This window comes from Sinohyriopsis cumingii, chromosome 7, assembly GCF_028554795.1.
Source record: "Sinohyriopsis cumingii isolate HCF-2022 chromosome 7, ASM2855479v2, whole genome shotgun sequence".
NCBI classification, from domain to species: domain Eukaryota; kingdom Metazoa; phylum Mollusca; class Bivalvia; order Unionida; family Unionidae; genus Sinohyriopsis; species Sinohyriopsis cumingii.
In genome coordinates, this window is record NC_142967.1 from 87,995,359 (window position 1) to 88,014,048 (window position 18,690).

The 18,690-nt window shown below is 37.7% G+C and overlaps 1 protein-coding gene across 6 annotated transcripts in view; it reads left to right on the forward strand.

The window, feature by feature from the left end:
• The window catches only part of LOC149795675 (prolactin-releasing peptide receptor-like), a 187,041-nt gene that overhangs the window by 127,213 nt on the left and 41,138 nt on the right, over window positions 1–18,690 (forward strand). For 5 of the 6 annotated variants that reach the window (XM_089965519.1, XM_089965517.1, XM_089965520.1 and 2 more), the window contains one exon: window positions 8,274–17,188. The exons of the other annotated variant lie outside the window; for it this stretch is intronic. In XM_089965519.1, coding sequence (XP_089821645.1) covers window positions 8,627–9,832 — 1,206 coding nt within the window. In that variant the 5' untranslated portion in view covers window positions 8,274–8,626 and the 3' untranslated portion in view covers window positions 9,833–17,188. Of the gene's footprint in view, window positions 1–8,273; window positions 17,189–18,690 lie in introns of those variants that run through there. 6 annotated transcript variants of the gene reach the window in all.

The window sequence follows — 18,690 nt, forward strand, 5'->3', positions numbered from 1 at the left end:
TAGAAACTTTGATTCCGTCATGCTCCTAAGTAAACAGAGATTCGAGACATTAAACTTAATTCAGTGCTGCTTTGGTAATTTTGGAGTAATCTGACTCTATGGTCATTTTGATAGCATTCTGACTCTATGGTCACTTTGGAGTATTCTGACTATATGGTCACTTTGATAGTATAAAGACTCTATGGTCACTTTGGAGCATTCTGACATATGGTCACTTTGGAGTATTCTGACTCTATGGTCACTTTGGTAGTATTCTGACTGTATGGTCACTTTGATAGTATTCTGACTCTATGGTCACTTTGGAGTATTCTGACCTATGGTAACTTTGGAGTATTCTGACTCTATGGTCACTTTGATAGTATTCTGACTGTATGATCAATATTTAGGGAATTCTGACTATTGTCAATTGAGACTATTCCAACTACCGCTAATTCTGGAGGATTCTAACTATTGCAGATTTGTAGACTATATTCTGACGCAGAACATGCCAAATAGTGTAAGTTTGTTTGTACACACATACAAACACGTACACGAATCTCGTGTATTAGCTAGGATCAATGCAAACGATCACACATTACCCTTACGTTTTTATCAGTAATTACTACAACTCACAAATTACCCTTACGTTGTTATCAGTAATTACAACAGATCACGCATAACCCTTACGTTGTTATCAGTAATTACAACAGATCAATAAAGGACAAGAAAACTTACTAAAACCTGTACTGGTAAACGAAATCAACCAAAAATACCCGGACTATGTTAAAATATATACCGATGGATCAAAAACAAACAACCCACCGAGAACAGCAGCAGCAATAGTCATCCCTGAATTCAATATACAAACGGGATCCGGATTACCTGACTATTGCTCCATTTACACCACTGAATTATGGCTATACTTGAATCACTACAAAGGATCAAAGACAACCAAATACCTAAAGCAGTCATTATAAGCGATTCCCTAAGCGTTATCAAATCGATCCAAAATCGCAATACACACTCTAGGGAACAATTCCTCGACAGAGCATGCCAATTAATCGACGATATCACCACAGCACATCAGTTAGTCGAGCTCATGTGGATACCGTCGCACTTTGGAATCTCTGGAAACGAAACAGCAGACAAAGTTGCAAAAACCAAACTAGGAGATCAAAACTCTATCAAGCTTAACTATAGCTCTACAGAAGCAATAAGCTTCGCACAAACATATATGGACCAAACATGGCAAGATATTTGGAACTCCTCCACAAAAGGTGAAAAGCACCATGAAACCCCAAAAAACGTAGATAGGAACATACAGCTACCTAAGAGTACCTATTTAGAACAGAAAACCATAAACAGGATAAATAACTGGAAAAACTAAACTAGCAAGCAGTTTTGGAAGGTTTATAGGACCCAAACCAGCAACCATTAACTGCTTTAACTGCCACACCACCGAAGATCTACACCACGTATTCAATATATGCCCAAAATATCAACCCGCTCGGAAAATATTTATCAAAAAACCAAAAAGAGATTGGATCACCACACACATACCCAGAGTTACTTATGGACTTTAATAAAAATAAACAATCAGCATATAAAAATATAAATCAATTCATAGACACAGCAGGACTTAGGAACAAAATATAATTACTATCCCCACAAAACCAAAAGACCCAGTAACTAGCTAAATAAATTTAGAAGCCACCACATAAAAACCCATAACATATCATTCAATTTTATAAAAGTATTAATAAATAATTCACTTACGAAGCACCTATAAAAAACTAAGGAAACCGCAAAATCGGATGTCCTTAACGAACCGAGTAATCAGCTAGGATTCCGGTCCTAGATGTCCTTAACGAACCGTGTAATCGGCTAGGACTCCGGTCTCTTGCTAAATAAAGTATAAATAACATTCAATCTCTAAAAACATTAATTAATAAATAACTTAAAGAGGAAATATCTAAAAACTTATAAATAACATAACGTAGGAAGCACACCCTAAACACGTCGACTTCATACATGATTTCTACTAAGAATCTCTATAAACAACATAGAACATCCCCCCTCCTTTTAGAACATTTTGAAGAAAAAAAAAATCGAAAAATCGATTTTAAAAAAATTTAAAAAAATAAAAAAAAAATAATAAAAAAAATCGCAAGAAACACCAGGCAAATGCAACAAGAAACTAGCGATATAAAGCAAGCAGGACCGTTCCCGAGCTCTCCTTCCCACTAATGACAGCCAACCATTCAACTGTAGGGACCTTTATGGACCCACAGATTGAGGCCAAACTATGAGGGTTCCTTGAATCCGTAAAAGCCTGGGGGAGGTGGCACCATCCCCTTCCCCAGGAACAACTAGCAGACTGCGGTGCAGTCAGAAAAAAGTGGCACATGCACAATTGTGCGCACGCCACTATAATTAAACTCAACAACAACAGATCACGCATAACCATTACATTGATATCAATAATTACTTCAGATTACCCTTTTATTGTTATCAATAACATTTGTTTCAATAATTACTAAAGATTACACATGACCGTTACGTTGTTGTCAATAATTACTGCAGATCATAGATTACCCATATGGTATTACGCTGTTGTGAATAATTACTACAAATCACACAGTGCCCTTACATTGTTATCAGTAACTAATACAGGTTACACATTACCTTAAATTGTTATAAATAATTACTACAGAGCACACGTTAACCTTTCGTTGTTATCAATAATTACTACAGATCGCACATTACCTTTACGTTGTTATCAATAAATGCTGCAGATTGCACATTACCCTTACGTTGTTATCAATAACACGGGTCAACAGTGAAATCATTACTGACTTGAAAAGGCCCTAATCTGTAGTATTTTGGTGTGCCGAACACGAATATAACCGTGAAAAATTTGTATTGGCTCTCGTTTTGAAGATATTCATATACCTCATTTTCTATGTTTCACTGTGTAAATTTCTCCAGTAGGACTGCAGCAACATCCGGAATAATGATGTAACATTGCATAATACCATCATGCTCACATCATCCACAGTTGATTGCATCATTTTCTGATGCAATGCAATACTAATGCCATGCGGCTGCTGAAGTAAGTTGACGTCAGCAGTGTACTATACATGTGTAGGCCTATTATACTAATGCCAGGCGGCTGCTGAAGCTGACGTAAGCAGTGTACTATATAAAGCCCAATCAGATAGGTTCAGCATTTAAAATATTTTAGACGTTGTGCGAGACAGTTCAAGCTACTGTTACATAAAACTTATTATTTTATCCATTTACGTACAATAAAGAACAGTAATGCCTCGAAAGTGTGTTAATACCGCGGACAATTTTTGCTATATTTGTGGGGAAGTGACATTTGCCAACCAGAAGAAAAGTATCAATTCTCAAGTGAAGAAGGCATATCATCTTTACTTCGGATGCAAGGTTGGTGACCAAGACAAGCCTTGGGCTCCGCATATATGCTGTGCTACATGTACAACACAGCTTTCACAGTGGTTGAATTGCAAAAGGTCATCAATGCCGTTTGCAGTCCCAATGGTGCGGAGAGAGCCAAGCAACCACCTAAATGACTGTTACTTCTGCTTGGTTCCTCCTCTTTCCGGCGGAATAACGAAGCGAAAGAAGTCGAGAATAGTCTACCCAAACATTCCGTCTGCATTGAGACCAGTTCCACATGGTGAGGGACTTCCTATTCCAGAACCTCCAGCAGAATATTCTCTTGATTCATCTGACGAAGACAAAGGTGAGTCGACCTGTTCTTCTCCTGGTCCATCAGCATGCAGTGATCCAGATTTTCACTGTGGTGCATCATCAACCCCACACAGAATAACACAGGAAGAACTAAATGACCTGATTCGTGATTTGGACTTATCAAAGAACAAGGCAGAATTGCTAGGATCAAGACTCCAACAATGGAATCTTCTAGAAGAAGATGTCACAATTACTGCATATCGAAAGCGCCACCAGCAATTGGAGCCTTTCTTCAGAAAGGAAAGTAATCTGATATTCTGTTCCGATATTGAGGGCCTCATGAATGCTTTAAAAATCACTCATGACCCACAAGAATGGAGACTATTTGTGGACTCTTCGAAACTGAGTCTCAAGGCTGTGCTTTTGCACAATGGAAACATTCTTCCATCTATTCCAGTAGCGTATGCTGTCCACATGAAAGAGACATACGATAACTTAAGGCAGCTACTGAATTCCATTGAGTATAACAAGTACAGCTGGCACCTCTGTGGTGATTTGAAGGTAGTTGCCCTTTTAATGGGACTGCAGCAAGGATATACAAAATACATGTGTTTCTTATGCGAGTGGGATAGCCGAGCAAGGGAAATGCACTACATGAGGAAGGAATGGACTCACAGGCAGAATGTAGCCATTGGAGAGAAGAATATCCAACACCCAGCTCTGGTTGAGGCTCAGAAAATCTTGCTACCACCCCTTCACATCAAACTAGGTTTGATGAAGAACTTCGTGAAAGCCATTGACCGGACTTTGCCAGCATTCCGATACCTGCATGAAAAATTCCCTCGACTCAGCGAAGCAAAGATTAAAGAGGGAGTTTTTGTGGGTCCTCAGATTCGAGAGCTTTTCAAAGATGACCGGTTCAACAACTTGCTGGAAGGTGACGCGAAACAAGCATGGAATGCTTTTCGCCTAGTTTCTACAAACTTCCTCGGAAATGTTAGGGCAGAAAACTATAAGGAACTAGTAGAAGACATGTTGATGAAGTATAAGAAACTTGGCTGCAATATGTCTCTAAAGATTCACTTCCTTCATTCCCATTTGGATTTCTTTCCTAGCAACTGTGGTATTGTTAGTGATGAACACGGCGAACGTTTTCATCAAGATATCGCAACAATGGAACAAAGATACCAGGGAAAATGGTCCACTACAATGCTGGCTGACTACTGCTGGACACTCCTCAGAGATGCTCGCGAACAGCTGTACAAGAGACAGGCGAAGAAATCTAAGATGTAGTCAATGACTTGATTTTTTATAGGTAGGCTATTACAGTTGACCTTTTACTATTGGAATGCATTTCGTTATGTAAACATTAATTTCTTGCAGATTACAAAAAAACTAGAGCCAATTTTGCAATTTGACTGTCATATTCGTGTTCAGCACATAAAAATTGATAAGAATTGACTAATTTTATTTCAGTAACATGACTTTTGTAAAAATTTGTTGTCCAGTGTAATTACTGCAGATTGCACATTACCCTTTCGTTGTTATCAATAATTACTACAGATCGCACATTACCCTTACGTTGTTATCAATAATTACTACAGATCGCACATTACCCTTACGTTGTTATCAATAATTACTGCAGATTGCACATTACCCTTTCGTTGTTATCAATAATTACTACAGATCGCACATTACCCTTACGTTGTTATCAATAATTACTACAGATCGCACATTACCCTTACGTTGTTATCAATAATTACTGCAGATTGCACATTACCCTTTCGTTGTTATCAATAATTACTACAGATCGCACATTATCCTTACGTTGTTATCAATAATTACTACAGATCGCACATTACCCTTACGTTGTTATCAATAATTACTGCAGATTGCACATTACCCTTCCGTTGTTATCAATAATTACTGCAGATTGCACATTACCCTTATGTTGTTATCAATAATTACTGCAGATTGCACATTACCCTTACGTTGTTATCAATAATTACTACAGATCGCACATTGCTCTTACGTTATCAATACTTACTACAGATCGCACATTACCCGTACCTTGTTATCAATAATTTCTACAGATCGCACAATACCTTACGTTGTTATCAATAAATACTGCAGATCGCACATTACTCTTACGTTGTTATCAATAATTACTGCAGATTGCACATTACCCTTACGTTATCAATAATTTCTACAGATCGCACAATACCTTACGTTGTTATCAATAACTTATACAGATCACACATTACCCGTACCTTGTTATCAATAATTTCTACAGATCGCACATTACCCTTACGTTGTTATCAACAATTACTACAGATCGCACATTACCCTTTCGTTGGTATCAATAATTACTACACACATATTTTTCCTACGATAAACCTATATTAGTTTCTATTCAATACTGTTTAAAATACTCTAGGTCCTATATTGAACAGGTTTGTTTTTCGTTTTGGTTTAACTAAATAATAACAACTAGATCTACAAGATACGAATTTCGTAAATGAATGAGTGAGGCATATAACTTTGCTGTGCTTTAATAAAATATATCGCGATTTTTCGTATCGTGATGAACAGTAGAATTATATGGTAACTTTAATTTGATTTAAATAAGCTTTAAGAGAGAGAGAGACAGAGACAGAGACAGAGAGGTAGGTTAAAAAATTTCTGGTGTAATTAGAGACTTATGAAATTACATGACTACATTTGCATACGTGTCAGATTGTGTAATCCAAGGATCGTAGGTTCAATACCCACCCAGGCCAATCCATTTAGGCTACCTGGGTTTGTTTTTGGAAAGGCACTTTGCGCCTATTATATTTATCTAAGATTTGGTTGCGGGGTTTAAAAGTTGGGAGGCTCAGAGAAGAGTTCTGATAGGAAAGTTGGCTCTCTAGTCTGTCAACTTCCTTTAGATAATGCACTAAGTTTTGTTATTACATTTCTATATGATAATTTTGCAAAAGTATTATTTTATCGCTTGATGCATTTTTATGTTTTTAATCTACTGGCATGGCCATCATTCTGACAATATACCACTTTAGAAATCCCCAGGCTACACGTTTTCAAACCTCTCACCCAAAATTAATTTTAATTACACAATGTCTCGGAAATTATATTCATAAATAATTAAGCCAAATGGACTGCGGCACTTTTGAGTGATATAATACCTTCCTTCGCCGACAGAAGGCGGCATGTTTACCCAGCAGGCACTGCGGTGTGTGCCCTTCCTCGTCCTTTAAGTACGTGTGACCTAATAGCAAGTGGCACAGAGAAGAGCTATTAAGATAAGAACAAAAAGTTCTCACTTACGAAGAAGTCAGACATTTTGCCTGTCTGTGTCTTAGAGGCTGCAAAGTGTTTGCTATTATGCAGACGTTCATTGTACTCGGGCGTTTTGACCAGAGGTTAGAAACATCCAAAACATTAGTACAGTATCGTTTGAGGTAGAAACTGAGATGAAACAGCTGCTTGTTTTCTTCAACACTCTTTATTTTCGCTTTTTGAATTAAGTGTTCGCCTCTGGCGGCCTAAGTGGTTAGAGCGTCCGCCTCGGATGCTGGAGTTCGTGGGTTCTAACATAGGTCGAGTTATGTCAAAGACTTATAAAAATGGTACTAACATCTGCCTGGCTTGGCGCTCAGCATTAACACGGTAAAATAATAATCCAAATCACACACACACACACACACACACACACACACACACACACACACCCACACACGTGTAAGATTGTGTAATTCAACATGTGAGTCTAATACTAAAGCTAAATTGCGCAGATTTTCATATCTGACATTGTAACTGTGGAGTTTCATTTTACTGTCATTTGGAATTTCGTTTATGACGGACTGCCTTCTTTTTACCATCTTCGCTTGCCATTCTCACCTCTTATCACCGCCATAAGAACTCTTGGCATAACGAGAGTACATATATATGCTTATATAACCACTACAAAAATATATAAGTTGTTTTCACATTTATTGCTTGGGATAACACGATATGGCTAACTAACGAAATGACCGGTGACTGATGGCTGTATCCGATTGTTATAGTTACCGAATGTTGTATTGGCTTGTTTTATTGTGATATGATCCCCAACTCTTCTGTTGATTTGGTTATCGTTATCTAGTAGATGATCGATCTCGAGCAAACGATAAATATAATATGAAATTAATGATGGAAAAACAGATATCTGAGCAAAGATAAAGAGTAGAGCCCCCGTCCCATGTACGATTTATTTAACTAGAAAAATTACTTGTTGATTTTATCGGAGTCCCTTACACTTCCTTCTCGGTAGAAAACTTGGACTCGAGGGAAATTACATAAAACACTGATTTTTGTCTGTCTAACAAAGCGTAGCCAGTCAGGATTAACATTTTTTTCACCACCAAATTTTAACACTTCCTGTCCCAAATTTTGTTTAAATTTAACGATAAAATGCACTTATGGCAAAACCAAGGGCAAAAAAAAGACAAGACAAAACTTTAGATAAAAGACATATTTAGATACGTTAGTTTGTCATGTCATGTCATGTGCGTAATTCATACGAATCTATTTTTCAGGTGAATTGAATTGGACTGATGGCTCAAAGAACCAATATTTACCTGTGGTGAGAGCTACCTGTATCTTCGAACTGAATGATACTAATATTTTCACCTTTCACCCATTACACAGAGAAGCTTCTCTTTATGGGCTCGCCAAGCCAAGAACAGTTTTTACAGATTGACTTAGCGTAACGCAGCTGGCGGTTGATGTGACGACGAGTTGTGTTTGTTGCCTCCTGTTTTTAGAAAGAAATTAGCCACTCTTGGTCATTTTGCGAGAAGTCATTCTGCTAACTTCAGCGTGGTTGGCATTGGTTGCAGCATCATTCGAAGTGTTCAGTATTTGAATTCAATTCTCTGGAGAGAAAAAAATGGGCCAGCACGGAAGTTCAGCGCTCTTGACATCTCTTAACGCTACACTGGTTGCTCAAAATAGAACGATGATGGGAAACGTTAGCGAATCTGGATATGCATTCATGCATCGCACGTCTATTAAAGCTTGCTTTATATCTATGTATACCGTTATATTCCTTTTGGGTGTGAGCGGTAATTCCCTTGTCGTGTATGTTGTGTTACGGAATAAAGCAATGCAGACAATAACTAACATTTTCATTACAAATCTGGCAGTGTCCGACATCCTGATGTGTCTTCTGTCAGTTCCGTTCACTCCACTATCTTATTTCATGAAATCGTGGATATTTGGAGATGTTCTATGCCATATGGTACCGATGTCGCTCGGAATCTGTGTTTATGTCTCGACCCTGACCTCTACAGCTATTGCAGTGGACAGGTACTTTGTCATTGTTTATCCATTCAAGCCCCGGATGAAAACTTGCGTGTGTTTGCTGATGATAGTAGCCATATGGATCATATCGATATCAATCTCTCTGCCTCTAGGAATATATCAAAACATCGAAAAAGACGGAGGGGGATACAACTGCAAGGAAAACTGGCCGAAGCCCCAAGCAAGGCAGTTCTTCACTGTAACCAGCCTGGTTCTTCAGTACATCGTGCCTTGCAGTATCATCACTTATTGCTACGCCAAAGTGTCATTGGCTCTTAGGAAACGATCCAAGTCTCGTATTGGAAGTGGAATCGCCTCACGGGAAAGAGATGAGATGGAAATACGACGTAAGCGAAGAACAAACAGAATGTTGATCGCCATGGTCACTATATTCGTGTGCTGTTGGCTACCGCTGAATGTTGTTCTCTTGATCCAAGAATACGAAGAAGGAATCGGACTGTGGTTCTATTTCACTTTAATATTTTTCATTGCTCATGTGATAGCCATGAGTTCCACTATATATAATCCTTTTCTGTACGCCTGGATGAATGACAACTTCAAGAAAGAATTCAAACTTGTATTGCCTTGCCTTTTTCGGCAAGGCACTGACAGATCCGTAAATGGAAATTATACCCAGTATACCCATGTGGACACTAACCCATCTGTTATTCTCAACAAATCACCCCAAAAGGAAAAGAACGGTAACGAAAATCCCAAAGAAAGCAGGGCCTATTTTGATTCTGAAACTGAAAAGGTGCATCTGAATGTAAATGAGGAAACGGAAACTGAATGATGATATTCCCAGAAAGTAACATAGGTGTCGGTGAAAAGGAACGGAACTACCGCATGTGGCTTTGCCAAGTCTTGATGCGATATGACAAGACGGCATCCTTATTTCAGACAATACTGACCGTTATCAAGCATCTAATACAAGCACATCCACACCGCATGGCAACTTTATAGGTTGGTAGCGTTTCCATGGGATTCGAATTTATGTGGAGCTTGCTAATTCCTCAGAATATTCAGATATGAAGAACGATAGGTCCTTTGAAGGCCTAATCCCTTGGGTTCTGTCGCTTAGTTACGATGTAGAACTTATATACTTATCCACTACATTATGAAACTGGCACTAGTCATGCAAACCATTCGACCAATGTGGTATTCATCAACCACAGACCTGGATCAGCCATGGCCTGTGGAGCCCCGACTTTCAAGGGAAGAGTTTCCAGCATACGTGTAATGGATATAAATAGGAAATATTTTAAGAAGAGATAAACAGTCCAGTCGAGGGTTTGGAATATCAGATGCAGATAGACTTGAGCTGCTTATTGGGCCTGTGGCTATACGTCATTCCATATGTCATACTAACACGCACATTTACAGTACGATTTGTATATATTATATTATATTATATATCCGATTATGCTACTGAAAGTGCACTTAATGTTCAGATAATTGTTATTATTTTAACCATTAGCATATAGATGTATTTTAACCATTAGCATATAGATGTAGTCAGATTGAAAGTTTTAATAGTCATTGGCATTTAGTATTTTATTCCTGTAAATAACTCTTTCTCTGTCACATGTGTGTATGTGTGTGTGTGTGTGTGTGTGAGAGAGAGAGTGTGTGTGTGTGTGAGAGAGAGAGAGAGAGTGTGTGTGAGTGAGAGAGAGTGTATGTGCGTGTGAGAGAGTGCGTGTGTGTGTGAGAGAGAGAGAGAGAGAGTGTGTGTGTGTGAGAGAGAGAGTGTGTATGTGCGTGTGAGAGAGTGCGTGTGTGTGTGTGACTGTGTGTGTGTGTGTGAGAGAGAGAGAATGTGCGTGTGAGAGTGCGTGTGTGTGTGAGAGAGTGTGTGTGCGTGTGAGAGAGTGCGTGTGTGTATGTGAGAGAGAGAGAGAGAGAGAATTGTTATACAAATGTTATAGTTGTATGTGCCAACATGATAATACTGGATATTTCAACAGCACTCCAGTGACATTATATTTCCTGGTAATTAGTGCCAGATTATGTCTTATGGCAGTGTCTAATTAAAACCAAACAAGCAAACTGCAACAACACAGCATTATCCCTTTGATTATCCTTACGACTACTCCACCCCAATACACGTACGTGTATATGCAAAATGGTCGCCACTTGTGCAAGCGTCTATAACGGGGATTGATTGACATTCCAAATCCGTTGTGTACATGTACAGATTACCCCGAATCACGTCCCACAGATAGAAGTCTCTATCTCAAATGGTATTGGGGATTAGCTCGCCATCACTCACCCCTGCCTGGACTGGCAGGATCACATAAAGGAGCTGCGATTGCTAGGGAGGTAGGGCGTCGAACTTGCAATACAACGGTCGCGTGTTTGATAACCGCCCAGACTAGCCGAGGTCGGCTGCCTACGTGTATCATTGAAAAAGGCACTTAGTTGCTATTCCCTCGTCATAACATCGTTAATGTATTAAACGTGATGTTAAAACCAAAACAAACAAAGCAAACTCCCACATTCTTCTTAAAGCATCTGGTTTAGAAAAATCATCTCGAATGGAAAATTTTAAATTATGAGAAGCACATCCGAATTCCGACTTTATCAACAATTTGCAATAACTTCGTTCTGAAAAACAACTTTGGAAGTGTTTCTTACCCAACACACCGATAAATTGGAATTGTGTTCATGGAACACGAATGCCCTTTCCAGGGTGATCTAAATGCCAAACTTACCTGGACAAATTGACAACGGTAGCACTATATGCACGTTCAAGTTAATCAAGGTAAATAAAAAAGGTATTGAGTTATAAATATTCAAATGTTCAGCGAAAGGAAAAGAAAAGAACGATCACAGTTTTAGTTACGTAAAAAGTTTTGCTTCATAAAAATATATCTTTCCAGGCCCATCCCTAGGATATGCGTGGTCCCAAGGCAACAAAAGCGATGAGCGGGGCCCCAAGCAAAACAACTGCATTGCGGAGTTGATTTCCTGAAAGCGCGGGACCCAAGGCGGTTGCCTCGTTCGCCTTGCCCTAGGGCCGGGCCTGATACTTTCACATCAAAGACGATATTGTGATTATCTTGATCGCCAAATAAAGTATAATACGCGTCTTTGCAGATGGCTTCTCTTCGATTTTGAAAGACAGTGTAAGTCAACATTGGTAGAGGCAGTTGAGGCTTAAAAAGACCAATTAATAATTTAAATTCGGATAAAAAGAAAGAGTAACTTTCTTGATATATCTAATTAACTTAAGGATTGCATTTTAAATAACATACATGTCCTCTCACGAATAACGCTGAGAACACTAAGAAACCTAACTGACATAATTACAAAGTTGACATCCTGATATCTATCCCTAATCCGTAACAGTTTTCCTCGAAAAATGTGAAAAAATAAATCCAGGTCCAGATTACAAGTTTGTCCTCAATTGGAATTAAAGCTGGCGTGAAAATCAGCAATGCTGACACATATTATTGTAAATAGTAACCAAGAGTCTCCCCTCACACACACACACACACAAACGCACTCTGGCACACCCACCCACACACGCACGCACACACTCACAAAACAAATGCGCGAGACACTTATGCGGTCAGGTTTAAGGACACAATTCGTAATCACTTGTTACCTAACTTCAAAGGGGCGTATGTTAGAAACTTTGATTCTGTCATGCTCCTAAGCAAACAGAGATTCGAGACATTAAACGTAATTCAATGCTGCATTGGTAATTTTTGGAGTATTCTGACTGTATGGTCATTTTGATAGCATTCTGACTCTATGGTCACTTTGATAGTATTCTGACTCTATGGTCACTTTGGAGTATTCTGACTCTATGGTCATTTTGATAGCATTCTGACTCTATGGTCACTTTGGAGCATTCGGGCTGTATGGTCACTTTGATAGTATAATGACTCTATGGTCACTTTGGAGTATTCTGACCTATGGTCACTTTGGAGTATTCTGACTCTATGGTCACTTTCATAGTATTCTGACTCTATGGTCACTTTGGAGTATTCTGACTCTTTGGTCATTTTGATAGCATTCTGACTCTATGGTCACTTTGATAGTATTCTGACTCTATGGTCACTTTGGAGTATTCTGACTCTATGGTCATTTTGATAGCATTCTGACTCTATGGTCACTTTGGAGCATTCGGGCTGTATGGTCACTTTGATAGTATAATGACTCTATGGTCACTTTGGAGTATTCTGACCTATGGTCACTTTGGAGTATTCTGACTCTATGGTCACTTTCATAGTATTCTGACTCTATGGTCACTTTGGAGTATTCTGACTCTTTGGTCATTTTGATAGCATTCTGACTCTATGGTCACTTTGGAGTATTCTGACTATGGTCACTTTTGTTAGTATAATGACTCTATGGCCACTTTGGAGTATTCTGGCTCTATCGTCACTTTTGATAGTATAATGACTCTATGGTCACTTTGGAGTATTCTGACTCTATGCTCACTATGGAGTATTCTGACCTATGCTGACTTTGGAGTATTCTGACTATATGGTCACTTTGGTAGTATTCTAACTCTATGGTCACTTTGATAGTATTCTGACTGTATGATCAATATTTAGGGAAATATGACTCTAGTGTCAATTGAGACTATTCCAACTACTGTTAATTTTGGAGGATTCTAACTATTGCAGATCTGTAGACAATATTCTGCCGCGGAACATGACAAACAGAGTAAGTTTGCTTGTACTTGTTTTGCAATGTTCATTGTTTTGAGGTGTTGTATTTTTTGGATTTTCTATTGAGGCATACACAGCCATATAGGAATCTACCAGTTGTTTTCCTGGAATAACTTCATTCACAGGACAAAAAATGCTTCTTTCCAAGAAAAAAAATGATTCTCAAATACCATTCTTCAGTTCTCTTGGATTTGCATGTCCCCAATACCATTCAACAAATCATAAAGTCCTCATGTGATTTGCATGTCTCCAATGCCATTATACAGATCAGAGAGTCCTTATATGCTCTGAATGTCCCCAATACCATTCTACCGATCATAACGTCTTCATGTGATTTGCATGTCCCCAATACTGTTCTACTGATCAAAGAGTCGTCATGGGATTTGCATGTCCTAAATACCATTCTTCAGATCATAAAGTCTTCATGGGATTTGCTTATCCCCAATACCATTCTTCAGTCATAAAGTCTTCATGGGATTTGCAATGTCCCCAATAAAATTCTACATATAAAGTCCTCATGGAATTTGCATGTCCCCGATAACATTCTTCAAATCATAAAGTCATCATGGGATTTGTATGTCCTCAATACCATTCTACAGATCATTAAGTCCTCATGGGATTTGCACGTCCCCAATACCATTCTACAGATCATAAAATCTTTATATGTTCTATAAATTATAAAAGTCTTGATGAGATTTGCATGTCCCAGTACCATTCTGCATGTAATGAAGTCCTTATAGGATTTTGCTTGTCCCCAATACCATTCTACAGATCATAAAGTCCTCATGGGATTTGCATGTCCCCAATACCATTCTACAGGTCATAAAGTCCTCATAGGATTTGCATGTCCCCAATACCATTCTACAAATCATAAAGTCCTTATGGGCTTTGCATGTCCCATTACGATTCTGCAGATAATGAAGTCCTCATAGGATTTGAGTGTCCCCAATACCATTCTACAGATCATAAAGTCCTCATAGGATTTGAGTGTCCCCAATACCATTCTACAGATCACAAAGTACTATCAAGATTTGCATGTCCCCAATACCATTCTACAGATCACAAAGTACTATCAAGATTTGCATGTGCCCAAAACCATTCTTCCGATCATTAAGTCCTTATTAGATTTGCTTGACTTTCGTCAGCAGAGACTTAGTTCATAATAAATTTGATGATTGTATTTATTTTGTCCACGACAGCTGAAAACTTTTGCTTCATCTTTCATAAAGCATTGATTCTTTTCCTGTATGCCATACATGTCCGTGTGTAAGCAAATACGTTGAGCTGTGATCATGTTGAATGTTTCAAATACATCCTCTTCTAGTTTGAAGGAATCATCGTAATTATTTTTATCATATATATATATATATATATATATATATATATATATATATATATATATATATATATATATATATATATATATATATATATTTAGTGGCCACTGCAGACCAGCAGAGGAAAAAAGCAACTCCATCAAGTTAAAACCATTCAGAAATTTTCACAAACCGGTATACTGTACAACACATGAATCCTGATGCTTTTTTGGACCCTGTTCACATATATTTGGAGGAGACGATGGGGTTCATAAACAGTTCAACTGTCATTTTTTAAACGATTTTATCAAACACATGATTAAAGAAACTCTCCGTTTCCTGTTTAGTTTTACGTATCAAAATGTTTACGACTTCTAAATATAAATCAAGAACACCTACGAAGAATAATAAAAACTCGTTTTCCTTTAAAATAGTTGCAAGATACATTTTTTCATCCGGTTTTACACATACTATCTATCCAACATTGTCATCTCCAGTCGAAAGGTATATCCTGTGTTTTTTTTTAGTTATATTTTCACTTTTCATCGTCTTTATATAGTAATAAGAATTTATCTATAATTGCAGGAAATTTATTTCTAAAATTGAATCTAAGATATTTGCAAGCAAATTCTTTAATATGTACGCTTTTGGAGTTTTTTTTGGTGAAAATTCTGGACTCGTTATGTAATCTCTGTGCTTTTATTTTTAAAATAAATCCGAGGTATTGTAGATAAGAATTGTTTTTCTACTGCTGTTCATTATAGATACCTTATTTCTCTGTGTATCTGCGGTGTTACATTTTGTCTGGTTTCCAAAATATACATTTTGGAAGATCAATTTTGGAGCTTCACAAGAATAAATTATACTGAAATGTTTACACAGTCAATGTCAGTAAGGAATCGTTCGTATATTTATCCAGTATTAAACAACTGCATATTACAAAGCCCACCCTATTTTTAAAAATTCTTTACTCTTATAATTCTTTTAAGGGGACCTAGAGGAGACTGGAGTCTAATAAAAATACGCGTCTCCCTTTCCCACAATAGTATGTTTGCAAAATATCTGGCACAAGCGTATTTATCGTCGGATATGTGTTTATTTGTTCTTACAGCACCGTCGTTCTTTTCTGTCGTTAGCCGTGAGTCATGTTTAATGCCTTGTTTTAAAATAAAAAACAAAAAGAGACTGAATCTGTAATGTATCAACATATCAATCACTAAGATCGGCATATTTCGTAAAGATAATGTTACCATAAAATTTCAATTTGATATAAATTTTCGCGGATAATTTATGTTTCATTAAATGATCCACCATGCGTTCGTACCAACCTGTAGAATTTAAACAACGAAATAAAACTAGATTCTGATTATGTTGTCCATTATTTCAGCAGATTATATATTACATCCTTCTTAGTGTACTTTTACACCGTTCTTGGTTGTACATGACACCATTCTTGGTTGTATTTTACACCCGTTCTTTGTTGTACATGACACCATTCTTGATTGTATATGACACCCTCCTTTGGTTGTACATGACACCATTCTTGGTTGTATTTTACACCCTTCTTGGTTGTACATGACACCATTCTTGGTTGTATTTTACACCCTTCTTGGTTGTACATGACACCATTTTTGGTTGTATATTACACCCTTCTTGGGTGTACATGACACCATTCTTGGTTGTATTTTACAATTTCTTGTTTGTACATGACACCATTCTTGGTTGTATTTTACACCCTTCTTGGTTGTACATGACACCCTTCTTGGTTGTACATGACACCCTTCTTGGTTGTACATTACATCCTTCTTGGTTGTACATTACTTCCTTCTTGGCTGGCACTATTACGAGTTTTGCTGGAGTTTGAACTGAAATTATGTATGTACAGTACTAACAAAGGGACGCTGTCTTTGATCCATAAAAAATCAAAGATTGAATTTGTCTCTTTGGTTTAGACTAGGATTTTAGGATTATCACAAACATGAGCAGTATTTATAATTAAATCCTAGTTGGACGATGTAAATATCAATCTGTAAGATAGCATAGTATCTTATATAACATACAAACTGTGACATGAGATGGTGTTTGTTTGTGCTATATGTAGAAATTAGACTGTCACGATATTATAATAAATTTGTCTTGCATAGCAAACATTTGTGTCCTTTTATTTTTCTTGTGATGAACCAATTGCGAAGCTATTACAGAATTTAGCGTACGCTGTGTAGTAACTGCGGTCATGTTAACAGTAAGTGGTTTTAGCCATTTGGGGTGCTAGTGCCGATATCCGAATGAGTTGTATGGTAGATTTAACATAGTAATATTCTGGTCTTTGGCTCAAGCGCATGTTTCCGTATTTACCTTGTCTCGTCGAAAAGCTTAGATCCAAGATTCACACAAAAACAACAGCATCGAATGCTACTTGTCATAGGTTTGTATGATCGTAGGTCAAGGTCAATCGAATGCTACTTGTCATAGGTTTGTATGATCGTAGGTCAAGGTCAATCGAATGCTACTTGTCATAGGTTTGTATGATTGTAGGTCAAGGTCAATCGAATGCTACTTGTCATAGGTTTGTATGATCGTAGGTCAAGGTCAAGAATGGCACTATGGTCCGCGTCTACGAGCACAGCATAATTTATATCGATAAGGATAAGGGGTACATACGGGATGAAATTAAGAAACTAACGAACAATGTGTGGAATTCAGCTGATTCATGCATTAAGTGTTATTCGTTTGTCTTTCATTTTGTTCAAGCTATATTCAAACAGAAAGGTTCATTATGGGCTTGTAGTATGACAACCCCGATCTTAACATATCAAGTGGGCTAATCGACATTTGAGTATGTTTAGAAGAAACCAACACAGATATGTATATCATATGTCAGTTATGCCAAAAGCGAGATATATATTTTTGTGTAGTTCTTAAATCAAAATATTTGAGTTAACTTAAAGTTCTGGTATGCCTTAGTGTAGCTGTTAGATTTAGGATTCCTCCCTTTCAGGTATCTATTTTTATCTCATAGTTGATTTTATTGAGCTTTCGCTTGCACTTCTTTTAGTATGCTTTACATTTGCGAGGAAGTTTAGAATGTACTTTTTCAATTATATGCTTGAACGTAAGTACGTTTATAAGGTGTATTTCAGATTGAGTATGCTGGTGATTATGTATAAGTCTGTATTAATGTGTGGTAGAGAGGTTTTGTCTCATTAAGAGTTAGTAGTATCATAATGGGCGTTTGGGCCGAACTTACAGATATAGGACAACGTCTTCTAAACCGCACGACTTTTCCAATTTTACCTCTCCAGTCACATCACATGGGAGTGTATGCTGTGTGGGGTTGTAAAAATTTTAAAAGCCTGCGTGCACGATTTTGCGTAGTAAAACCGTCAACCATAAATTATGTAGCCAATTACTGATTCTTTGGAACCGTTAACTGCAACAACGTCAACAACGACACGAAACGCTGCCGCCGCAGATGCAGATAATTCCGTCGTTGAAAATGCCTTCAACATCGGTATTATTGTACAAACTCTTTGGAAAGCTAAACGATTTTGCGGCTAGCATACGTGATTTTACCGTTCGGAGACCCAAACGATTTAAAGAAGTAACACCTGCTAGCAGACATATCAATAAAGAAGGGTAAACATTTTATT